Source organism: Oncorhynchus masou, chromosome 2 (assembly GCF_036934945.1).
Source record: "Oncorhynchus masou masou isolate Uvic2021 chromosome 2, UVic_Omas_1.1, whole genome shotgun sequence".
Taxonomy (NCBI): Eukaryota; Metazoa; Chordata; class Actinopteri; order Salmoniformes; family Salmonidae; genus Oncorhynchus; species Oncorhynchus masou.
In genome coordinates, this window is record NC_088213.1 from 36,159,352 (window position 1) to 36,185,865 (window position 26,514).

The following is a 26,514-nucleotide window of genomic DNA, read 5'->3' on the forward strand; positions in this document are numbered from 1 at the left end:
GGCAATCAAACGTTGTATCAACCAATTGAAGACTCGACATCATTTGAATAAGTTCTGAAGAGTCCAGCGAGAGACCTCACGTTGAGACTCTGTAAGAGATATTCACAGGGAAATTGCCTGCAGGTGTGCACGGCCTGCATATAAAATGGTAATGGGGACAGAAAGACACAAAGCACTGTTTGGGTGCTGTGCTCATGAAAGGCCCCATTCAACAAGACGCACTTATAAAACTAAGCAGGGCAATTACTGAAGATTGAGAATGGTAGGGTGAGGGAGGCACACAATTTGTCCTCTTCTTCCACAGCACCCCAATGGGAGACAATGAGACAAAGCAGCACACAAAATGGGTCTGGTTGTTTAAAGAGCAAGTCATTTGAATAATGAGAAAAACCATTTGCTCGTAGCGACCGTGTTCAGCTCAGACACAATAACATCTGAATGGATGGTACTTAGAATGGATACAAGGTTATCATTCTGCAGTACAATGTTTGCATAATGTCAGCTGTTAAAAGAGTAAAAATGTAATAAATCTCATACATGTTGGATGAGCGTATATTTTTATCAAACCACAAAAATAGTCTAATACTGGTATTTACATTTACTCTCAAACAACTATTACATTATGTATGTGTTTATTGATCTGGCAGCCCAACTGAACCAGTTTCAGAATCAGTTCAAACATCAGCTAGCCATATTTGTCAAATTTCTACTCCTGATTTCTCTATTGAATGGAATTGCAAAGGAACTATGGTAAGAGGTTAGACATTGCCACCTAGTGTACAACTGTATGAATCACAATTAGACTCTAGGGGAAATCTCAACAGTGCTTTCTTCCAAGGCATATTTTATAGCAGATCTGAGTCAATGCTAGTGTCTGAAACAAAATGAAGATTTCTGGTAGAACACAGCCCTCTTTCATTATGTATATATTCACACAGCGATGAGTTTAAAGCCTTCCGGGGCTAGCAACAAACTTCCTTTAAATGGCTGGCAAAACATGTATTATTTTTGTTTTTGACTTGTAATAAAGATAAACATGTACCTCATCTACCCCTGAATCTGACTGACTCATTTAAAGGTTGTTCCATTTAGGCTGTGTATGAAAGGGTAGAGGAGTAGTAATATGAGGTCTTCATGTCTGAAGCATTGTGTCCATATAAGCGTCCATATCACAGCCCAATGGCAGAATGACCAGAGCCATCAGCTTGGGTCTGTGCACCATCCTCTCTCAGGGCCCTGGCTTGGCTCAGAGTCCTGGCCCTCCAGCGAAGATGAGCTCCAGAGCTGACTGGATGTCCCCCTCTGTAGCCTGCAGCGCCCGTAACATCAGCTCCTCATCCTGGATCCCCATGTCTCTCAGCTGCTGCAGCTGGGACTGCCAACGCCCCTATAAGACAATAGAACAAAGCTACCCTTAAAACTACTGGCAAACAGACCAAAACACACAGTCAGAGGCATTGAAGCTTAGGCCGTCATTGCTCCAGCTAGAGAGAGACCAAATAGAAACGCAGCGATTGCCATTGCTCCAGCTAGAGAGAGACCAAATAGAAACGCAGCGATTGCCATTGCTCCAGCTAGAGAGAGACCAAATAGAAACGCAGCGATTGCCATTGCTCCAGCTAGAGAGAGACCAAATAGAAACGCAGCGATTGCCATTTGCTCCAGGCAGTATGATTAAGAGCACAGCTTCTATCCACAGTGTTGTCCTTTAAAAGGTCGAGACATGTGGATCTGGTCTGTCCTCGTGGCTCATGTAGCACATTGAGAGGAGAGAGTGAGAGGAAAGGAGGAGAGGGAAAGGAGAGAATGAGAGAGAGTAGAGAGGAGAAGAGGAAAGGAGAAGAGACTGACCTGTAGAGAGGACATGCTGGAGGCCTGCAGAGCCTGCTGCAGTGCCTGGCTGAAAAGGTCATTGCTGACAGGAGTCCCTGCTGGCGTGGGAGGCACTCCAGATGAGGTGTCCTGCTGCAACACAGAACAAGGGGCACGCAGTTAGAAGGGCAAGTGTCTGTTCTGTGTCACTGGTAGAGGAGTGCATTTGTGTGTTGAGGGAGGATGATGGGACATTCTTTACCTGAGCCCCTGCAGTGGGAGTAACAGCACTGCTCTCAGGAGTACTGGCCAGGGCCAGGGCAGTGGCCAGCTCACTCTGTGTTATGGGTCGAGGGCCTGTAGCTCCACTATGGCCAAGGGACACAGGCCGCATTCCTGCTGGGCCCCCTGTTCGGTTGGATGGTCCTGCCTGATTGCCCTAGTTAGACACATAGCAATGATGTTAGCTATACTCCATCTATATTTACATTTTAAATCTCAATCCAGCTAGATTGACTCACCGATTGGAAATCTTCATCGTCATCAGACATGCCCTCAAACATAAACCCTCCTGCAGACAAGACAACGCAAACGTCATACATGTTCCAGTCTTAGTGATGGTGAGTGACAGACCGATGTGGCCATCACTTGGTCGTGTTCAGTAGGGACTAAAAGTTTTGAAAAAGAATGAAACAGGGAGGTGCTACCTGAACCTTGTCCAATAAGAACAGATTTTTGTTTTCCGTTGCAAACCCTTTTTTTCCACAGTCTAACCTATTGAACACCACCCTGTAGTTTCCACCAGTGTGATGCTCACCTGGCATGTCACTGTAGGAGCTGGAGGAGCCGGCGCTGGACTGAGCAGGCATGCTGCCAGCCACTGAGTGGAGGACCAGGATGATGGCATTGACCAGGGCTGGGTGAGAACTGATCAACCTACAAGGCAAAACGTTTAATACTTTTGTATTATCCCTAATGTCACAAATCCAGTCTCAGTTACTCATTCACAACATGGCATGACAAAGTCATTCTACAGTATATGGAACAAAAACACTTACACATCCAGCATGTTAGGGTCTGTGAATTGCACAAATAGATCTTTGTCTTGGAGCACTCCTGCAAGATTCAGAAGCATAGCATTGTAAGAGATAACCTCCTTGGTGACATGGTTAGGATGATGTTAAAAGTCATAACGGGCAGGGATAATCAGTACTTGCCTAGCGCTACCGGGTCAGATCTAAGCCCTGGCGTGGCCACAATGATCTGATCTAGAGACTCCTTATTAGTCAGCATCTTAAACACCTGGGGAAGCAAATTAAGTTATATACAGTGGGGTTTGAAATGATTGACACCCTTGATAAAGAAGATAAATAATGACTGTATAAGATACATCATTAGAATACTGAGCTAGTGTATGCTAAATAAAAATTGGGAAATTATAATTGTTTTATACTAAAACAATTGCCCAGATAAATATATTTTTATTTAACAAGTAACAGTCATGAATAATGATGACAGATTTACAGAGTCAAAGATCTTACCCCCAAGACATGCTAACCTCCCCTGTTATTGGTAATGGTGAAAGGTTAGCATGTTTTGGAGGTAGGATCTTTGACACTATGTAACTTTGTCACTCATAATTATTCATAATTCATTCAGGATTATCCGTAATCCTGGTATAATTCACATTAATGCACAAGTGTTTAGAAACATATTCTATTCATATTTACAACTAAAAAGTGACTCCACAATGACAATACATTATTTACCATTCATTTCAATTGGACACAAAATAATCTGAAACACAACCAAAACAAACTGCAAATGCATCCAACACGTTTGTATCGTTACAAGCTTGATGTAGTCATTGTGAGCTAGGAACATGGAACAAAATACTACACCTTTGACTACTTAATTTATAATCATTTTTAGGGGTGTCAATTTTTCACCACTACCTTTGAGGAAAAAAGTACTACTAATTAAACAAAGTATCTTTCTTTGACCAATTGTATTAGTATAAAATAATATAACTTTCCCATTATTTTGAGCATAAAATATAGCTCAGTATTTGAATCATTTATACTGGACAAAAATATAAACCCAACACGTAACAATTTCAAAGATTTTACTGAGTTACAGTTCACATAAGGAAATCAGTCAATTGAAATAAACTCATTGGGCTCTAATGTATGGATTTCAAATGACTGGGAATACAGATATGTTTATGTTGGACTCAGATACCTTAAAAAAAGGTTGGGGCTTGGCTCAGAAAACCAGTCAGTATCTGGTGTGACCACCATAATTGGCACGACAATGGGCCTCAGGATCTCATCACGGTATCTCTGTGCATTCAAATTGCCATCGATAAAATGCAATTGTGTTTGTTGTCCGTAGCGAATGCCTGCCCATAGCATAACCAAACGCCACCATGGGGCCCTCTGTTCACAATGTTGACAAACTGCCTGCCCACACTACGCCATACACATGGTCTGCGGTTGTGAGGCCAGTTGGACATACTGCCAAATTCTCTAAAAAGACATTGAGGAGGTTGATGGTAGAGAAATCAACATTAAATTCTATAGCAACAGTTCTGTTGGACATACCTGCAGTCAGTATGCCAATTGCATGCTCCCTCAAAACTTGAGACATCTGTGGGATTGTGTTGTGTGACAAAACTGCACATTTTAAAGTGGGCTTTTATTGTCCACCGCACAAGGTGCACCTGTGTTATGATCATGCTGTTTAATCAGCTTCTTAATATGCCACCCCTGTCAGGAGGACAGATTATCTTGGCAAAGGAGAAATGCTCACTAACAGGGATGTAAACAAATGTGTGCACAACATTTGAGAGGAATAAGCTTTTTGTGCATATGGAACATTTCTAGGTTATTTTATTTCAGCTCATGAAACACGGGACCAACACTTTACATGTTGTGTTCATATTTTTGTTCAGTGTATTTTATACATTCCTTATTGCTAATCTTTATCAAGGTTGTCAATCATTTTGGACCCCACTGTAACTGATATAATAGGATTTCTGATAAAGACATCCTTCTACATTTTCATTCTCAACACCATAACAATGTTATTACCGAGTCTCTGTAGGTGGAGTTGGAGTGGAGGGCTGCCTGCAGCACACGGAACTCCCTGGCTGCAGTCGTCCTGTTCACTGGCTCTACAGACAAAGGGAGAAAGACAGGAGAGATAAATTACTACGGTTCTTTGTAGAAGTAACCTTATAAATGGAAATGTCTAGTGACATGGCGCTTCTAAGAGGGTTAGAGCTGGTCTGTCAAAACCCACCTGGATTGATGTCTGGTTCAGGCCAGGTCCTTTTGAGGATGTGCAGGGTGGATCCAGGCTGGATCCCACAGGAGTCTAAAGTCAGGTCATCCTTCAACTTGCGACCACAGTGTATCAGCTCTGACATATTAAATAAATCAAAATCAGACACAAATCATAAATAAGTTAGCTAACATGTGAGTTGTTCACTTATGTAATGCAAACCTATGAGTTCGGGGTCCGGTAGGGAATCCGGGAGCTGTGCCGAAACGAGTTGTTTCAGAGTAGAGACTCGGTACCCGCCGGGAGACACGTCTCCAGGCATAGTCTCAGGGAAGTGGAAGGTGGATTTGGGCTGATCCACCAGCTTCAATGACAGGTGCCACCCCGACATCATAAGCTGTTGCTCGACAGGAACAAGTTACGAAAATCTACATTGGCAACAGCACCACATTCACGAATCTAAAACTAACTAAAGTTTGGAAAAGTAACGTTAGATGTTTAATCTTCTGATATGAACAGCTAACGTTATCGTTAGCTATTAGCCACTAAGATAGCAGGCTAGCTATAATGCCACTAACATTAGGCATTAACATTTTTAGCAAGTAAAGACCGTTAAGATGACGTTTTCAAAAATACAGTTTGTATGGCAGTAACTAAAACGCATTAAATCCACCAATGACACATGAAACTCAATGAAAAATGGTACTGCAGACTCACGATTTGCTTTGTTGAAACGATGTTTAGTCACGTGGTCCACAATCACGCTGACCAAGGCGGAAGTAATGGAATATACATTATGGTAATAATGTATCATTTATTTGCTATCACGGTCCTTGCTGAAGCAAAATGTAACAACTGCAACGTAGATGTAGCAATTCTAACCAAATTACCTTTTCTACCGCAATTTCAAGATACTCGTCACCCCTTGTTGCACATTTGGTCAGTTATTGGGCCGAAGAGACTACTTTCCAACTTTTCTGTGTCATCATCAAATTATTTTAACCCTCAAACTACCAACATATTTTACATTATTATTACCAGCTGGAGTCATTTTGCCCCCAGGATGAAACCTAAAAACTGAACGTATAAAAAAACTGAACGACTTTTATCAAAACATAATTTGAAATAAACATGTTCCTTGTTGTTGTTAGGAACTAACAATTACATGTGATATTGAAAACGAAAATAACAATTTGTAAGGTATTGGACTCCAATGTCTTGTCAGGGGGGTGCGAAGCATCAAGAGTCAGACAGGATTTAGGTGCAGAAGGGTTCATTATTTGGATACAGGATTATTTCTCACACAGCTGAGTTCAGCAGAGCCCATCAAATCAAAATCATATCAAATCAAATTGTATTGGTCACATAGCAGTGTAAGTGTAAAACCAACTCTCTTTGTTTTAATGACATTTATTGCAAACGTCCAGTTCAACAATGGCATCTAGTTCATACAACACCATTGCCTATCCAGTTTGTTATTTTCATCAAAGCATATGACCCTTCATCAGACAGAAATGTGTTATCAAGGTATCACACGTATTATTATTAGCCTTAGTATATTCCAAATTATAAAGTTGTGTATGAAGAATTTGAGATGTACAAAACATGATAGAATAAGTAATTTGATAAGCACCACATGTGTTTAATATACTGTATGCTTGCCTTCAACATAAAGGGTTAAATAAAGATTAAATCACAAAATAAAGGGTTAACATTACCCAGCGGTGGGGGTCGGGGGGCAAACACTTTTCTCGTACGCGTGACATCATACTGGACAAAGCACCGTATGGGAGTGGTTTCTTAGAATCGAATGAATCTTGCTAAATGTAAGGTTTTTCAATTCCTGTAGCCGAACTATTACTTTGTAAAGTCAAAAGGGTTCAAGGGAACACTATTAGCGCTTATTTTGTCAGGAAATCCCAAAGAGGGTATACAAAACTCAACCGAATAACATCATATGCGATTTTGTGTAACAAATCACTGACGCTGGATGATTGGTGTTTCTTAAGTTGCGTTCCCCAAACATGGTAAGTTTTTACATCATTTTTTATTTACATTCGTCAAAGAAAATTAAAAGAAACGTGGGGTAGTAACCATGTAATAACGCGTCGTTTCGATTTTCTGAAAATTTTGAGAATGAGCAACGAACATTTCGTTGTGCTTGCAGATGTAAGCAACAGCTGGAGTGAATGAAGCAGGAACGCCGCATGATTGGATATACGGCTACTACTGCATTTTATTCGAACAAAAGACAATAGACTCGTTTAAGAAACTCATTAACAATAAATACACTGTTAAGTAACTTCGATGTAAGTCTCAAAAACCCAATTGCGGTTTTTTGTTTATCACATTTTACCAAAGCACTTAGCTAGACCCCCCTCCCCTCCCAGACAATAAATTGGAACAACCATTCAGTCAACTTATAGTTTAGCTATAGGAGGTTAGCTTCCTACCTGGCCAACATCCGGTGAAATTGCAGAGCGCAGAATTCTAAAATACTCGATTCAAATATTTAACATTCTTGAAAATATATGTGCTATACATCAAAATAAAGCTTAACTTCTTGTTAATCCAGCCGCTGTGTCAGATTTCAAAAAGGCTTTACGGCGAAAGCACACCATGCGATTATCTGAGGATAGCGTCCCGCATACAAACACATGAAAATAATTTTTCAACCAGGCAGGTGCGACATAAAAGTTAGAAATAGCGATATAAGTAATGCCTTACCTTTGAAGATCTTCTGTTGGCACTCCAAAATGTGAAAATAAAAGAGAGCCGCACACTCTAGGAGCTCAGATGCAAAAATGTAATACCAACGTTTCGACAGCCAAGCTGTCTTCATCAGGGTATAATCACAAACACTGCGGGATGACTCGTTTATATAGTGTTAAAAGACACAGGTTAATAATCAAATATTAAAATGTCATACAAAGAACAGCATACAAACAAATGGATAGCATACGATCATAGATTAATTGAACTACACAAGTTTACAAACAATTACAATGGCAAAGTCACAATAATCACAAGAATGTGTTATATTCAGATCCCTAGGAAGGGGGTGACCTTGATAATTTATTGTTAAAACGGGAGGACCTGGATCTTTAATTTAAAGACCCTTGTGCGCCTCAACGTAGACTTTGATCTGAAGCCATTCTTGTGATTATTGTGACTTTGCCATTGTAATTGTTTGCCTATGATCGTATGCTATCCATTTGTTTGTATGCTGTTCTTTGTATGAAATTTTAATATTTATATTGTATTAAGCCACTCTTGGCCATGATTACAGACACCTGTGTCTTTTGACCCTAGGAGAGTGTTTGGGTGACCTTGATAATTTATTGTTAAAACGCTCTCTTTTATTTTGGAGGCTACCTGGATCTTTAATTTTAATTTATGTCCCCCCATCAAAATGGGCCTTTTGTCAATGTTCTTCTTTTGTCCCCCAAAAATGTCAATTGGCACGTTTGATTCAGAAATACACCGGTTTCAACTCACCCAACATGCCTACAAAGTATCTAAAAGTATCTTACCTGTAAACTTGGTCCAAACATTTCAAACAACGTTCCTAATCCAACCTCAGGTACCCTAAAACCTCAGGTACCCTAAATAATCAATAAAATTTAAGATGGAATAAACTGTTTCTAATACCGGATAAAAACAATGGGGAGAACGCTCCTGTTCACGCGCACCAAAACAGTAGTCTACCTGGAGTGACACTTACAATGAATAGGACTACTTCTTCATTTCTCAAATGAAAAACATCAAACAATTTCTAAAGACTGTTGACATCTAGCGGAAGCCATAGGAGCTGCAACCAGGTTCCTAATAATAAGGGTATCCCATAGAAACCCATTGGAAAATCCTATGACCTCAAAAAAAATTCCCCTGGATGGTTTTTCCTCATTGATTCGCCTGCCAAATCAGTTCTGTTATACTCATAGACATTATTTTAGCAGTTTTAGAAACTTTAGACCGTTTTCTATCCAAATCGATATGCATATTCTAGCTTCTGGGCCTGAGTAACAGGCAGTTTACTTTGGGCACCCTTTTCATCTGGTTGTCAAAATACTGCCCCCTACCCAAGACAGGTTATACTCAAATGTTCCCTATACCCATTGCGAGGTTGCTACAACCTAGCCTATGAATGAAAGTTTATAACGTAGGTGCACAGGTCGAGAGACAAATTAGAGGAATCAAGGTGACAGTGACACATTCAATGCCGCCTTCCACACTCTTGCCTGCATCTAGCTGATCTAGGGTGTAACTATTAGTCCAAACAGTTGCAAACAACAGTTTTTATTGGACAAATTCAGGTAGGTTTATCCCCATTTCGTTCTGTTTGCTTCCGTCTCTCACTTTCTCTCTGATGCGTCTCCTTCATTTTTGAAGAAATGTATTTGTTCAAAACAGTTCCACTATTGTCTTTATCTCTCTCTTTGAGTCAACTACTCACCCCATTTTTTTTGCACTGCAGTGCTAGCTAGTGGTAGCTTATGCTTTCAGTAATAGCAACATGTCAGTTTATGCTGCAAGAGCTCTGATAGGTTGGAGGACATCCTCCACAAGTTGCCATAATTACTGTGTAAGTATATGGAAGGTGATGAGAACCTTAAACCTCCTAGGTTTTGTAATGAAGTCAATGTACCTAGAGTAGGACAAAAATAGCTGTCCTTCTGCTACACCATGGCTCTACCCCTGAGAGTGCTGCTGTTGAGGCTATTGTAGACCTTCATTGTGAAACAGTGTGTTCTTATCAGTTATTTGGTAACTTGAATATATTTAGTATAGTTTTATCTAAAACATTTTTTTTTAATGTTTCACTATTTTTATTTATCTGACATTCACTGAATAGGATGGACCTCCCCTCCTCCTCTGAGGAGCATCCACTGCTCAAAACTTAATTATAGTCTGTAAAGCTTGATAATAACCATGATTGTCTTGTTTTTAGACAAAAGACTGGAAACTGAGCAGACACAGGTTGAATCAACTTTGTTTCCACGTCATTTCAATGAAATTGTGTTGAACCAATGTGGAATAGACATTGAATTGACATCTGTGCACAGTGGGTGGTCTCTTATTTGTTGGGACCGCTGTGATTGGAACTTGGAACACACAGCAGTATTACCCCATCACATAGATGGGAGGGGGAAAATGTTCAGGCCCAGTGCAACATAGGGCAAACAACCTGGGTGATTATAAAATATGATAAGGTCTTCTAGAACAGAGGTTCTTAAACTGTGGGGCGCGCCTTTTTAACAAACTTAGTCCGGCTTTCAACTTACTCCTCAGTCAGCAGTTTTCCTCTTATCATGTCAGTCATTGCAGACCTTAGAGAGCTACAGTGCCTTGCGAAAGTATTCGGCCCCCTTGAACTTTGCGACCTTTTGCCACATTTCAGGCTTCAAACATAAAGATATAAAACTGTATTTTTTGTGAAGAATCAACAACAAGTGGGACACAATCATGAAGTGGAACGACATTTATTGGATATTTCAAACTTTTTTAACAAATCAAAAACTGAAAAATTGGGCATGCAAAATTATTCAGCCCCCTTAAGTTAATACTTTGTAGCGCCACCTTTTGCTGCGATTACAGCTGTAAGTCGCTTGGGGTATGTCTCTATCAGTTTTGCACATCGAGAGACTGATTTTTTTTCCCATTCCTCCTTGCAAAACAGCTCGAGCTCAGTGAGGTTGGATGGAGAGCATTTGTGAACAGCAGTTTTCAGTTCTTTCCACAGATTAACAAATAAAAGTGAATTCAACAAGCCGATGTAATGTCATTGTTGTTTTACAGAGGGTTATACAATGCAATTACAATATATTTACCCATATCTCAATGTCTAAACTTGTATATAAGGCATTGCTTTTTATTTCTCCTTGAGGGTCGAGTTAGTTTCATGGTGTCAGCTGCTGTTTATGTTATTATTCTGAGCTCCATACTGCATTGGAGGACTGGGCTTCAGAACCACTGGTCTGATGATGACTATCATATGATTGTCAGAGCAGAGCAGCTGGGCTTTCTTGGCAGGTACAGCATCCTGGAGGGATACAATAGTCTTTGATATTAGCAATATCAGACTTTTCCAGCAAACACCTTACGTTTAGGTAATACCATTTGTGTACGTGATACCACAACCTATAAATCCACAACAAATGTAAATGGATCTGCTTTTTTGTACTCGTTAGTGTGCTGAAATAATTCCTGCCTTATGCCTGTCTAAGGCTGCAGGTGTGGTCAAATGAGTTTGATCTGACCTCTGACATTAAGCTGACCAAAAGAATCTGGGTAGTGCAGGGAGAGAGGAAAAAGGGGATTTACCAGTCCTGGTGGAGAAGGTAGACAGGGGGAAGGGAAATAACATTGAGTAATTCAATACAAAAAAATGGGAATTTTCTTCCTGCTGTCCTGTCTGTCCACAAGGGACACAGACAGCCTCGACAGACAGTGGCTTTCACACTGCGTACCAGTCATACTCAATAATATCTGAGTTCAAATTGGCTGAGCTATGTGAAACTGAATTAAACAGGAACTTAACAATGTGTCAGGAAATCTGACTTGTGATTATGAAGAACTCTTAGGTATGTCATCTGTCTATGTTGTAATGTTTTCTATGCATGCCATGCGGGTATGTTATGACACATACAATGCATCCGCTTTGCCATGAATAACTTGAAGCCAGTGAGCAGGACAAATATTTCTAGATCGCAAGCTCCCTAGTCCCTAGTCCTGGCATGCTAAATGAATTATGGGCAGGCTGGCTGCTGCTGCCTGCTGGACAGCTGTCCAAACCAGAGGGAGACAGACAGATAGACTGACAGAGAGCCAGGGTCCAGGGAACAGTCCTATCATGGAAGTAGCTTTGTGTGGAAGTTTCCTTTCTTCCCACACCCTTTCTTTCTGCTGAGCTCATCTGGAGACTTCATGGAAAGTCTTTCATCATGGGTTTTCATCTAAGCCAAGGAAGGAAGCTGATGACCATAGATAGACGTGTTGATGTGACTCAGAACATTTGGCAATGTCCAAACCTGGATAGTTGGAAACTTTGTAATTAATTTATTACAAACACATTTTGCTCTCTACCTGTAATAAGTAGGCTATGTTTACGTTGGTTATGATTGAGTTTTTGGTGGGGATTTGTTTTGTTCTATCTCAGTAACGTTGTTAATAGCAGTACAAACCGAAGTGAGTGTCAGAGGCTTCTACTTTTCATTTCTGTGAACAGACCAATCTGGTCACCATAGCTGAAGACTGCGTTAATCATACCTCTTAGTGTACCACTCCCTTTTGTGCTATCTGCTTATGTTGTAGCCTGCTTAGCCTACCCACAAGCCACCTGATACCATGCCGTCATGTTGACCCCAGTTGGCATTACCCATTATAGTCCTTATCCTCCCCTCACAGCCTCTCTCTCTGGGGGTCGTCAGCAGGGTATGCTAGCTGTGTTAGGATTCAGGAAGGGAAGGAGAGAGAATAGTGGACAGGAGAGGACATGAGTGTTGAGGAAGAATACAGTACAGGATATACTGTATGCCAAAGGGAAATGAGGAGTACAGTAACAGAGCGGAAACAGATCTGTTACATCCTGACCATAGAAAGACTTTATTTTCTATGATGGAGTAGGTCAAGGTGTGACTGGGGGGTGTTCTAGTTTATTATTTCTATGTGGGGTTCTAGGTTTAATTTTATATGTTGGTGATTTGTATGATTCCCATTTAGAGGCAGCTGGTAATCGTTGTCTCTAATTGGGGGTCATGTTTAAGTAGTGTTTGTTCCCACTTGTGTTTGTGGGATATTGAATTTCGTGTTTGGAGTTAGTGTCTGTACATCTCTTATGTTATGGTTCGTTATTTGTTTCCTTTTGTTTTTTGTAAGTTTCACTTTATAATAAATATATAGAACTCAAGGTATGTTGCGCCTTGGTCCATATCTACACACAACCGTGACAAGATCTCTGTTTTCCTGGCACAATATGCAATAGAATAACTATACACATAATTAAATTGTAGACAGTATTCTTGTAGACAGTATTATTTTAATCAAAATCAGTATCATCCAGTCTGTGAGGTCTGTGCTATTGTAGTATCCTGGATAGTTTTACTATTTTATTGTAATATTGCATGTACTTTCAGGGGTTATATAGGAGCATTTCACTAGTTGGTCAGTATCTACCCCTCCCCTCTATGTACAGTATGCCCAAAATGTTTATATTCACATGATTGTTGTGCCCCTGCTGTCATTTTACAGTGTTTATTCTCATTTTCCTTACCCAGTATGTGTGGGTCATGGGTGGTGTACACACACACACAATCCAGGGTTTCCGTTATGAAAACGTGGCGCTGGACATTTGACCTGCAGCATTTGAATTTACCGGACATTTGAGACATTTACCTGACCCATATGCATTGGGTGCGTAACCTGATTAGGGCGTCCACCCACGGTGCTCAGAATGACAGAAATCACATTTACATTACGGAATTTAATCTTAACAGAACATGCAAGTCGAGGATGCAATGACGTGTGTCCTTCTTACCGCACACTTTGAAGATGTTAGAATAACTGTCCACGTGTACTTTTTCTCAGCCAACAACACGAGTAACGGACCGCCAAATCACAAGCCTATGCATAGACGGCGCATGAGTTTCAAGTTTGGGGAAACCAATTTTCATCGTAAAAATGCACCTTTATAATAACGCATTCCATTCATTCCATGCAAACTTATGTTCAAAATGTGATGAGTAGATTGAATAGTCATAATTTAGGCTAATAATATTACTCAATCACTGTTTGCAAAGAAGGCCAGTCAATCATGGCTGAGCGCGTATAGGGTAGAGGCGTGGGCTATGGGCTTTATCAGATACATTTCTTCTTTCTTTGCAAACACACATTTTATGCATTTCTTCTACACTTTAATGTATATGACTGGAGACATTAGCAGAATCTTTTTTGATAAGACAAATTACAGGGTTTCCTACTTTGCTGACAAACAGCAATAAAAGCGACGTTGTCCATATAACGGGCCAATGAGAATGGGAGACACATAGAATGTGATGTCCATCTAAACTGGAGGAGGACATTCATGTCCAAAAACAAAAGGTTAACTATGGGATCGGTGTCCCTATACAGGGACAGTTGAGCTAACATACGCTAATGTGATTAGCACGATGTTGTAAGTAACAAGAACATTTCCCAGGACATAGGTGTAACGGATGTGAAACGGCTAGCTTAGTTAGCGGTGCGTGCTAAATAGCGGTTCAATCGGTGACATCACTTGCTCTGAGACCTTGTAGTAGTTCCCCTTGCTCTGCAAGGGCTGCGGCTTTTGTGGAGAGATGGGTAACGATGCGTCGTGGGTGACTGTTGTTGATGTGTGCAGAGGGTCCCTGGTTCGCGCCCGGGTATGGGCGAGGGGACGGTCTAAAGTTATACTGTTACATAGGCATGTCTTATATGGGCAGAGAGGTCAAATTCTTGTTAATGTAACTGCACTGTCCAATTTGCAGTAGCTATTACAGTAAAAAAACACCATGCTATTTTTTGAGGAGAGTGCACAACCACAAAAAAATGTTATCAAGGCAAATGGTTTGATACGTTCACCTCAAAGGGAAATAATGTACTTACATTCAGTAATCTTGCTCTGATTTGTCATCCTGAGGGTCCCAGAGATATAGTTTTGTTTGATAAAATTTGATGTTTTATAAGTTTTGTATTCAAATGTAGGAACTAGGTTCTACAGTTTGAACCCCTGCTGTCTCTGGACCGCCTGGCCATCTAGATGTGTGAAAGTTAGTGTATAAGCTAATGATCCATCATGTATGACATTCCTAGGAGTGTGTAAACTTACATTTTGTATTACCATATTGTATGTTCTCTATAGTTATGTACTTGAAGATGTATCAATTCGGCACATTTGGACAGACTATTGCAATGCTTCACTGGATCAATCTGATACTTTGCACACACACTGCTGCAAACTAGTGGCCAAAATGTAAATTGCGCCTAAACTGCAATATTGTATGATGGCCTTTCTCTTGCATTTCAAAGATGATACATGAAAAAAGACACCACATGTTTTTGTGTTTGTATTATCTTTTACCAGATCTAATGTGTTATATTCTCCAACAATAAGTTTACATTTCCACATACTTCAAAGTGTTTCCTTTCAAATAGTATCAAGAATATGCATATCTTTGCTTCAGGTGTTGAGCTACAGGCAGTTCGATTTGGGTGTGTCACTTTAGGTGATTTTTTTTTTTAAATGGTCCAATCCTTAAGAGTTTATTAAGTAGTGAAAATACAAATTATGGAAAGAGAAATGAGAGTATTTTCATTGTGTTCTCTTTACAGCAATAGCCATTTGCATTCCAAACTGTGCTGCCTTTCCTTCTGACTGTAGGCAATGCGATTTAAAAGTAATCTACAACTTATTTACGGCTAGGGGAAGCTAATGATCTTCTGTGGCGAAATCATGCTTTAGTTACCAATTTTTAATTACTTTATTTATTTATGTATAGACAGGAGTAGGCTAATTAGCCTATATAATTTTGGCAATTTAATTCAATTTACTTAGGGAAAGCTTCCCCCAGCCTTATGGATGCGCTTACCTATGAGCATATGTCAACCTACTATCCTCATAGTAGAAAAGTTGACCTATTCTATTGGTCAGCTGTTTGTCCAGAAAGAAATAGCCCAAACAGACTCTGGGACAGTTATGGAACGATAGATCCAAAATTCATACAACCAGTAGGCTATACCTAGGCTACATAATACAACTTTAAAAAGCAATGAATCTGATGCAGCAGATGAGAATGTTTAGCTTAAAATGTTGATAAACTATTATTTCTTAGCAGTATTAACTCAGCAATACGCACAAGGCAGTAGTCTACACGCGAAGGTGTTCTTGGCTACCGGACGATGAAAGAAAGTTGATAACCAATAGAACATGAGAGAAATAGGCTACTGTTTTCAATGGCATTATGGAAGTCCTCATAATAAGTAGTAAAACGTTAAAGTTTCAAACAATTAAGTAACTATACGTTTTCAAAAGTGGTGTGTGACGCGTGGACGAAGCCTGCCTTCCGTATGCATTTGAATGGTGATTGGAGCGCGCTTCAGTTACCAGTTGAGAAATAAAAATACTAGCTCTTTTTAATCGCGGCCAATTATAATGTTTTTAACACAGGATTGCATTTAGAATTGTTTCCAATGATTGGGCTTATGAAAGCGCTGTCTGACTGGCTCTGTATATGTATATGTATGCTATGTGCTTGTGATAAATAAGATACATAATGATTTAATTCCACAAAATTATGCAAATGAACCCATAGAAGCATGACCGGTCAAATGTATTTACATCAACTGGTATTTATATCAATGAATAGGCTAAAAAGCATTATTTCGCAGTGGGATTTGTTGTCTTCTGCAGGAGAGTTTTCAGGTGCCAATTTGATTTTTCGGCCCTTTCAAAAAAAAAAAAAAAAAATAGGCCAAAAGCCGGATATTACCGGCTACCGGAAACCCTGACACACACACACACACACAGCGTCTCTGCAGTCTCCCACCGAGAGAGTGGTGGCAGACAGGAGACAGTTTTGTGAGGTAGGAGTCAAAAGAGTTCACTACATCTAATGTTTTCCCACGGGTGGGCATCCTGAGGCCACTAAGCGAATGACTGGGCTGTTTCCTGTCAGAATGGAAGTTCCCTTCACTCAGCTCTAATGGCCTGAAAGAAATTCCTTGTACTGTGTACAGCTCTCTAGCTCTCTTCCCCCTCCTCTCGCCCCTCTCTCTTTCTCTCTCTCACTCTCTTCCCTCACTCTATCTCTCTGCCTATCACTCCTTCTCTAGCAATTCAATTTCAATTTAAGGGCTATTTTGGCATGTGAAACGTGTTAACATTGCCAAAGCAAGTGAAGTAGATAATAAACAAAAGTGAAATAAACAACACAAATTAACAGTAAACATTACACACACACACACACACACACACACACACACACACACACACACACACACACACACACACACACACACACACACACACACACACTCTCTCTCTCTTTCTCCCTCTCTTGCAGGATTTCCCACAGCAAACACACTGGTTTAATGTTGACATTAGATTTAGTTCACACGAGCAGTAGCTGTTTTCACTCCCCTGTCTTTCTTTGGATGATTTCTTGTCTGAAATGTTGTATTTAAATGAATTGGGCCAGTGCGAATCGGATCATGTCTCTGTGTTTGTTTCCACAGTGCTGTGTCTGACGAGGCTTACCCGCGCTACCGAGACCCCAGGAAGACCATGCTGTCCCTCCTGCTGCCCACGCTGCTTGCTGTGCAAGCTCTCGGTGGGTGGTGTCCACCTATCCCCCTCCACGGCCTGCCATTACCCAGAGATCAAAGCTACCACCAAGTGTAATTCCATCGCCATCTAAACCATATGCTTTAGCAGGGTTTTTAGTCATTCCCTTCAAAGAAATTACAAGAAAGACAAAAAAAACAGCTCAAATGAGGCTTACTCTCCAAACTAATATTCTTAACAGTGCAAAAAGTAAAGACAATGAAAACTTTACAGAATGGGAACATTTAGAACATTATGACTGAGGAGAAAGTTAGATTTGGACAGGAAAATTGGTTGGGTTTGTCCTTGTCTAGCCAGAGCTAAAATGGGGCCCTGGGGTAGTTAGTAGGGTGAGGTCCTGCCTGACAAGAGACTTGCAGAGAGTGTCGTTTTTCTCCAGTGAGTCAGAGAGTGTGGTGGGCGAGTCAGCCTCTCATGTTCCAGTAAGAAGGGGGAGTTGTGGTTGGTGTAGCCTGGGCACTAGGCAGCAGGGTTGTTGTAGTGCTCAGGGCAGTGTGCTGGAGTCAGCAGCCAGACGGAGACTCTAAGAGTGAGAGAGCTAGGAGTAGGGCTTCATTAGGGCCTAGTACTTTTCCAGCCTTCATGGGTCTCTGGTCTGTTATTACTGGCTTTGGCGGCTGCTGGGACGGAGGGAGGGATGCATCTCGGACGGATTCTGTGTAGCTCTTTAAGTTGAAGTTTATAATGTTTTTACCTCACACAATATAGGATTATCCTTTATTTACTTAGTGGAGTTTACTGTTGAATTAAGGATTTACAGTATTAGGTAACACTGTACAGCATGTTTTAATTCATACTCTAAATCATGTGCTTTGAAGTCTCTCGATAGAGACAAACTGTCATGTGGAAATAGTAAGTGGGTGTGCGCGTGTGTATGTGCTGGTGTGTGTGTGTCAGTATGTGTGTGTGTGTGTGAGACCTGGGGTCCTCTGGGCCTGTTGTCTCCAGTAGGCCTCTGATTAGGATTATAGGCCCTTGCTAATCCCACTTGTCTTCTACAGTGTCTCTCCTCTACTCCGCCATTAAATAACCGTATCAGTGTCACTGCTGTGCTGCACCATTAAATACCCCTATCTCCACACAGGATTACACTCTGAGGCTGCCACATTGCCACTGCACTCTACCAAGACAACCTCTAGTAGAGTACAGAGGTAGAGTCCCCGTCTAAACTGTTGGTGTGTAACATTGTAAAAGAAGAAAATGTTGCTTAGCACAGCTGTTGTCAGGTCTTCTGCAGACTATGTAGTGGTGACACGTTTCTTTGTTTCAGTATCCATAGACACTGAGTGTACAGTTGAAGTCGGAAGTTTACATACACTTAGGTTGGAGTCATTAAAACTCGTTTTTCAACCACTTCACAAATTTCTTGTTAACAAACTATAGTTTTTGCAAGTCGGTTAGGACATCTACTTTGTGCATAACACAAGTCATTTTTCCAACAATTGGTTACAGACAGATTATTTCACTTATAATTCACTGTATCACAATTCCAGTGGGTCAGAAGTTTACATACACTACGTTGACTGTGCCTTTAAACAGCTTGGAAAATTCCAGAAAATGATGTCATGGCTTCAGAAAGGCTAATTGACATAATTTGAGTCAATTGGAGGTGTATCTGTGGATGGATTTCAAGGCCTACCTTCAAACCCAGTGCCTCTGCTTGACATCATGGGAAAATCAAAAGAAATCAGCCAAGACCTCAGAAAAACAATTGTAGACCTCCACAAGTCTGGTTCATTTTTGAGAGCAACTTCCAAACACCTGAAGGTACCATGTTCATCTGTACAAACAATAGTACGCAAGTATAAACACCATGGGAGCACGAAGCCATCATACCGGTCAGGAAGGAGACGCGTTCTGTCTCCTAGCGTACTTTGGTGCGAAAAGTGTGAATCAATCCCAGAACAACAGCAAAGGACCTTGTGAAGATGCTGGAGGAAACAGGTACAAAAGTATCTATCCACAGCAAAACGAGTCCTATATCGCCATAACCTGAACGGCCGCTCAGCAAGGAAGAAGCCACTGCTCCAAAACCCCCATAAAAAAGCCAGACTACGGTTTGCAACTGCACATGGGGACTAAGATCATACTTTTTGTAGAAATGTCCTCCGGTCTGATGAAACAATAATAGAACTGTTTCGCCATAGTGACCATCGTTATATTTGGAGGAGAAAGGGGGAGGCTTGCAAGCCGAAGAACACCATCCCAACCGTGAATCATGGGGGTGGCAGCATCATGTTGTGGGGGTGCTTTGCTGCAGGTGGGACTGGTGCACTTCACAAAATAGATGGCTTCATGAGGGAGGAAAATATATGTGGATATATTGACGCAACATCTCAAGACATCAGTCAGGAAGTTAAAGCTTGGTCGCAAACGGGTCTTCCAAATGGACAATGACCCCAAGCACACTTCCAAAGTTCTGGCAAAATGGCTTAAGGACAACAAAGTCAAGGTATTGGAGTGGCCATCACAAAGCCCTGACCTCAATCCTATAGAAAATTTGTGGGCAGAACTGAAAAAGCTTGTGCGAGCAAGGAGGCATACAAACCTGACTTACATCAGCTCTGTCAGGAGGAATGAGCCGAAATTCACCCAACTTACTGTGGGAAGCTTGTGGAAGGCTACTCGAATCGTTTGACCCAAATGAAACAATGTAAAGGCAATGCTACCAAATACTAATTGAGTGTATGTAAACTTCTGACCCATTGGGAACATGATGAAAGAAATAAAAGCTGAAATAAATAATTATTTCTACTATTATTCCAACATTTTCATTTTTAAAATAAAGCAGTGATCCTAACTGACCTAAGACGGGGAATTTCTACTGGGATTAAATGTCAGGAATTGTGAAAACCTGAGTTTAAATGTATTTGGCTAAGGTGTATGTAAACTTCCAACTTCAACTGTACATGACTTAAACTGACCAAGTGAATCCAGGTGAAAGCTATGATCCCTTATTCATGTCACTTGTTTAATCCACTTCAATCAGTGTAGATGAAGGGGAGGAGACCGGTTAAAGAAGGATTTTTAAGTCTTGAGACAATCGAGACATGGATTGTGTATGTGTCATTCAGAGGGTGAATGGACAAGACACAAAATTGAAGTGCATTTGAACGGAGTATGGTAGGCGGTACCAGGCACACCGGGTTGTAATCAAGAACAGTGCCACTGCTGGGTTTTTCATGCTCAACAGTTTCCCGTGTGTATCAATAATAGTCCACCACTCAAAGAACATCCAGACAACTTGATACAACTGTAGGAAGCATTGGTCAACATCGGCCAGCATCCCTGTTTCACTTTCAACACCTTGTAGAGTCCATGCCATGACGAATTGGGAAGCAAGTTGTCCGTAATGTTTGGTATACTCCATGTACTTTTAATGCACTAGACTAGTAGCAGTACTCTCAGTGGGGTTGCTCTAAGTTAACAGGCAAGCAACAGCAGCAGCACCAGCACAGTAAGTAGTCCTAGCATCCAGGCTCCATAAGCAGCATTAGCAGCTGAGAGGCAGTAGAGCCAGTAGTGTAAAGCAGAAGCATTAACAGCTGAGAGGCAGTAGAGCCAGTAGTGTAAAGCAGAAGCATTAGCAGCTGAGAGGCAGTAGAGCCAGTAGTGTAAAGCAGAAGCATTAGCAGCTGAGAGGCAGTAGAGCCAGTAGTGTAAAGCAGAAGCATTAGCAGCTGAGAGGCAGTAGAGCCAGTAGTGTAAAGCAGAAGCATTAGCAGCTGAGAGGCAGTAGAGCCAGTAGTGTAAAGCAGAAGCATTAGCAGCTGAGAGGCAGTAGAGCCAGTAGTGTAAAGCAGAAGCATTAGCAGCTGAGAGGCAGTAGAGCCAGTAGTGTAAAGCAGAAGCATTAGCAGCTGAGAGGCAGTAGAGCCAGTAGTGTAAAGCAGAAGCATTAGCAGCTGAGAGGCAGTAGAGCCAGTAGTGTAAAGCAGAAGCATTAGCAGCTGAGAGGCAGTAGAGCCAGTAGTGTAAAGCAGAAGCATTAGCAGCTGAGAGGCAGTAGAGCCAGTAGTGTAAAGCAGAAGCATTAGCAGCTGAGAGGCAGTAGAGCCAGTAGTGTAAAGCAGAAGCATTAACAGCTGAGAGGCAGTAGAGCCAGTAGTGTAAAGCAGAAGCATTAACAGCTGAGAGGCAGTAGAGCCAGTAGTGTAAAGCAGAAGCATTAACAGCTGAGAGGCAGTAGAGCCAGTAGTGTAAAGCAGAAGCATTAACAGCTGAGAGGCAGTAGAGCCAGCAGTAAGCATTAAGCAGAAGCATTAACAGAGAGGCAGTAGAGCCAGTAGTGTAAAGCAGAAGCATTAACAGCTGAGAGGCAGTAGAGCCAGTAGTGTAAAGCAGAAGCATTAACAGCTGAGAGGCAGTAGAGCCAGTAGTGTAAAGCAGAAGCATTAGCAGCTGAGAGGCAGTAGAGCCAGTAGTGTAAAGCAGAAGCATTAGCAGCTGAGAGGCAGTAGAGCCAGTAGTGTAAAGCAGAAGCATTAGCAGCTGAGAGGCAGTAGAGCCAGTAGTGTAAAGCAGAAGCATTAGCAGCTGAGCTGAGGCAGTAGAGCCAGTAGTGTAAAGCAGAAGCATTAGCAGCTGAGAGGCAGTAGAGCCAGTAGTGTAAAGCAGAAGCATTAGCAGCTGAGAGGCAGTAGAGCCAGTAGTGTAAAGCAGAAGCATTAACAGCTGAGAGGCAGTAGAGCCAGTAGTGTAAAGCAGAAGCATTAGCAGCTGAGAGGCAGTAGAGCCAGTAGTGTAAAGCAGAAGCATTAGCAGCTGAGAGGCAGTAGAGCCAGTAGTGTAAAGCAGAAGCATTAGCAGCTTAGAGGCAGTAGAGCCAGTAGTGTAAAGCAGAAGCAGCTTAGAGCCAGGAGCTAGCAGTCTGGCTAATTGCTTGTTGTCATGCTCTCTGTTCCGTCTGCAGTGCCACCAGCCTGCCAGGCCTCTGCCATTTGCTGCTGCTTGCGCCCACCTGCCCGCTCTTAGCATCTCCACGTTAAAAGGGAAATTGTATTCATGCAAATGCAAAAATGGCAAGCTGACCTGGATTCAGTTTTAATGATGAGAGCTGGGAGGTAATTCTAATTAATTAGCATAATTGAATAGATCACATCTAGTATGGCAGTCAGAGAGCGGCAGACATTATGGCAAGGCCCTGAAGCGTGTAAATAGCCTGCTCACGCCCGCATCTCTGGTGTACCCTTTGAGGTCTGATAACTAGGAATGCCCCCTCCCTGTCCTCCTTTTCTCTTCACAGCAATTGATTCTGTAGAGAGGGGACGTTTTTGCCCGCACAGAAATTCAATTTAGGGTTATTACCCCGTATCAGTGATGTTCTTACTAATTTGATTGTGGCCAGTGAAGTATCCTTTTAAAAACAATCGAGGACAGGCTCGACAAAGATTGCTTTCTCTGCGATGCATACATAATGCCCAGTCAGTCTACTAACAGGTTGGCTACTGCACTGAGCTGCTCGCCCCTCCCTCTCTCTCCCCGCTCACTCTGCACTGTAGCCTAGCCATTTAAACAGAGTGCATTACCCATCAAGCACCTCATGATTATTTGAACAAGCCCTAAAAAAGCTGTCTTGTGGGATCGCTTAAACATTGATGCGGGTAACGTGCAGAGATTTCAGTTCTGCGTAGGGAGTGCTGAGTGTGGCCTGCTGGGGCCTGGAGCCATATGCAGGTTATCTTTGTGTTTAGTGGGCTGTGATGAACAGGATGAATGACCCACCACTACCGCTCTGATCTGTGCCTGGAAAGCAGCATCATTGCTTGGTGCTGAGGAAGAAGCTTCCATGCCTGACATACAGAGATAGGAGACACTTACCTACAGGTTGTTTCCACGGTTACTGGGTGCTTCCACAGTTACAGGGCCTTGAGTGAGGTCACTGTGTCTCAGGAGAAGCAGGGTCGGGTGTTGCCACGGTTACGGAGCCCTGACTGAGGTCACTGTGTCTCCGGAGAGGCGGGGCCAGATGTTGCCATGGTTACAGGGTCCTGAGTGAGGTCACTGTGTCTCAGGAGGAGACGGGCTCAAGGTACCATCTAGACACATAGCCCCAGCCCCTGACCCTTTCACCCCTTAACCACCAGCATTAATGCTTACATCCACTGCTCCACTGACCCCTTCATAAGGCAGAACAGAATTGCAGCCTGAAATTTGAGCAAGGGCTCTACCCTCCCAGACATGGCTTTGGTTATTACCAGGGCCAGCAGGTGTCAAACACTTGTCTATCTGAGGGATTAGAACCCAAACCTTTGCCACAACTACAATAATACAGTTTGATCAACTTAGCTGGGCTCTTCTGTAATCGTATGCATAGCGTATAGGCTCACCTTAACCCCAGTCATTTGGATTAAGCTGCACAAACTCAAATCCACCCCACCCCCTCTCCTGCTGGGATGGATTTGCTCCTATGGCTCGCTCCTCATACTCATCCCAGGTTGTGTTCTCTCTTCTCTCTCAGGCAGGTGGTGGAGCAAGGTTAGGCTTGTCCTTATCTCCCAGGCAGCTCCTCTGCAACTGGCCCCCCATTATCTGCCTGTCAGAGCCCATTAACAGCTTATTGACGGGATATGAGACCAGCTCCCCCTGATAAAGCACTCGCCCGCCATGTCTGTGGAGAGAAGACGATGGAGAGAGCATAAACAACAAATGAAAGCGGGAGAGAGGGAGAAAGAGAGATAGACAGACAGAGTCAGGAGAAAGGAAGTGTGGTGCATCTTGATTTATTACGTTGCTGAAAATAAGCAACCTGAGCTCCTGTCTGCTCCACTAGCTATCTGCACCTCATATATCTCTCACAGTCAGAGATGGCTTTCACTCTGTGATGACTGTAGCCCAGATATGGGGAGACAGTGTTAAATTGGTAAATGTCATGAGTGACCCCATTATTCAAGGATCAGAGACCTACATAATCCCCTCCATTTTGTGTCTCTCTTTCAGGAGCAGGACGGGAGGAAAGGCTCAGCTTTAGAATAGATTCTCTATGTGTCGTGAGTGATAATTTCGAGCAGTGTTAATCTGACCGTGTCTAAACTACCACTACATCTCTCAATGTATTCCAGATGTTGCTTTTTATTTGTGTTCCCCTGGACATATTCGAAAGGTTCCTGGCTTGGAAACGCTTTAAAGAAAGGCTTTAAGTTGGCTTGTTTGAACAACGACATTTACTGAAAGAAGAGTTGTTGTGATAGGGCACTAAGCATCTGTGAACTTCCTGTTCGTTAGCTATTCAGGTGGGTCATTCGTGCAAAGACCAACATGTTTGAAGCTGCAGTACTTTTGACCACCTGATGGGGGCATTATTGCCACAGCTTTTTAAGCAGCTCACTACTTAGCCAGAAAGAACACTAACTACACTGCCTGTGTGTGCTTACTCAGTTAAGTCAATATTACCGCCGCAATATGCCTTCCAGTGTATGTATGTCTGTGCACCCTTATCATGGCTGCCGTGTTCGACAAAGGGGCTTTACCATATCTTTGAACATGTGTACCTAACGTCTTCTAATGAACAGTAGTACTGGCAGCTCTGCCGTCTGTTATCGAGCAGGGGTCATTTAACCCGTGTGTAAGGTGCCTATTGGCCTAGTGGGTGATGTTCACTGTTATTAAGCACAGTTCATTTGAAGCCGAGTTCTATTCTGTGTTTGTTATTGGAGAAGCAGTTATGAACCAGGGTTATTGAACAGTGTGGGTTATTGTATCAGGAGATGGAGGGAGATGGAAGCTGTGGTCTTATTGAAGCCCTTGTGTTTAACAGCCCAGGTTATTAAAGATATTCGGTTACTACAGGTTTAGGTATTTCTGTTTAGGGTTGTGTTCCATTGACCAGGGTCAGCTGAACAGGAATGGAACATCAACACGGAATGTGTAGGCTATGTGTTGCATTCTACTAGATGTGGATACGGGGGTACATTCTATTGAACCGAGTGAATTCAACTTTAGTGATCGCAAGCAGAGTGAGATGTTAATGTGTTTGTGCGTGCCTGCGTGTAGGTGTTTGTGTGGGTGTGGGTGTCACTGAACACGGTGATTGGGACCTGTCTGTTGTGTAGCAGTACTATGACAGTGGATATTGTAGTGTCAGAATGCCCTGTGTCTCAGACTGGCTCTCACAGTGCTGTGGAGCTGTCAGGAGCCAGGACTGAGCTGAATAACAATGCCCTCTGCCGTGTGTGTGTGTGTGTGTGTGTGTGTGTGTGTGTGTGTGTGTGTGTGTGTGTGTGTGTGTGTGTGTGTGTGTGTGTGTGTGTGTGTGTGTGTGTGTGTGTGTGTGTGTGTGTGTGTGTGTGCCTGCATTTGCCTGGTTGTGTGTGTGTGTGTGCGTGCGTGTGTGCATGGGTGCGTCTGGAGGACTGAGGTGAGATGTCACTGCCGCTGTGGCTAAGGAATTTGTTTACCAAGAGCCATGTTGTGTCACCTTGTCAGCTGCCTATGTATGAAGCCTGTGGTTCTCCTCCCAGCCCCTGTCAGCCTGCTGCCTGCCATGCCTGCCTTGCTGCTTCACACTCAGCAGGCCCCTCAGCCACTCTGCCCCACTCATCTGTATATATTAGCTTAGCACTAGCCGGGGCTAATCTGTACTAGCAGGGATATCCGTGCAGCGAACCATTCATCTAAGCTCACAAGTTCAGGGTGGCTCTCGAGTAGGGCTGGGAATTGCCGGGGACCTCACGATAAGATATTATCTCGATACTTAGCTGCTGATACAATATGTATTGCTATTCTCACAATTCTATATGTATTGCGATTCAATACTGTGATTTTATTATAATTCCATGGTCCAAACATATTGCTCACCATATGTCTGCTGCAGAGGAATGAGAGAGAGCCGTTTGAAATAAAAGTGCTGAAAACACTACTATCCTGATATGAATCTATATAGATTCCTCCCACCCCCATCACTACTCTTGAGGCTGCATCTGTACTGGTGAGTTTAGGACTAGACTAGCCAGGGTCCAGTGACAGCATCACTGTTATGTTGAGTTGAGGTAGGGGTTGAAGAGACAGCCCAGGGATTAGGGGAGCGGAGGGGTTGAAGAGACAGCCCAGGGATTAGG

At 42.4% G+C, this 26,514-nt stretch overlaps 2 protein-coding genes across 3 annotated transcripts in view; one reads left to right on the forward strand and one right to left on the reverse strand.

Annotated features, from left to right (window-relative positions):
* Positions 1–343: 343 nt before the first annotated feature.
* On the reverse strand, positions 344–6,068 carry LOC135504187 (ubiquitin-like protein 7). Of its 2 annotated transcripts, none has more exons than XM_064922542.1 (11): positions 5,815–6,068; positions 5,320–5,494; positions 5,116–5,235; positions 4,905–4,987; positions 3,030–3,114; positions 2,871–2,928; positions 2,630–2,748; positions 2,334–2,383; positions 2,075–2,251; positions 1,852–1,962; positions 344–1,387 (listed from the first exon to the last, which is right to left on the reverse strand). In XM_064922542.1, the coding sequence occupies exons 2-11, from the start codon at positions 5,489–5,491 to the stop codon at positions 1,247–1,249; spliced, it is 1,116 nt and encodes a 371-aa protein (XP_064778614.1). In that variant the 5' UTR covers positions 5,492–5,494; positions 5,815–6,068; the 3' UTR covers positions 344–1,246. The 2 variants fall into 2 exon arrangements, with proteins under 2 accessions (XP_064778614.1, XP_064778607.1); XM_064922535.1 differs by having other exon boundaries at positions 1,852–1,965.
* A 780-nt stretch (positions 6,069–6,848) lies between these two features.
* Positions 6,849–26,514, forward strand: part of LOC135504201 (CD276 antigen-like) — an 86,838-nt gene continuing 67,172 nt past the window's right edge. Inside the window, exons 1-2 of the mRNA XM_064922562.1 lie at positions 6,849–7,124; positions 17,350–17,444. Of these exons, the coding sequence (XP_064778634.1) occupies positions 17,399–17,444 (46 nt within the window). The 5' untranslated portion in view covers positions 6,849–7,124; positions 17,350–17,398. The remainder of the gene's footprint in view (positions 7,125–17,349; positions 17,445–26,514) is intronic.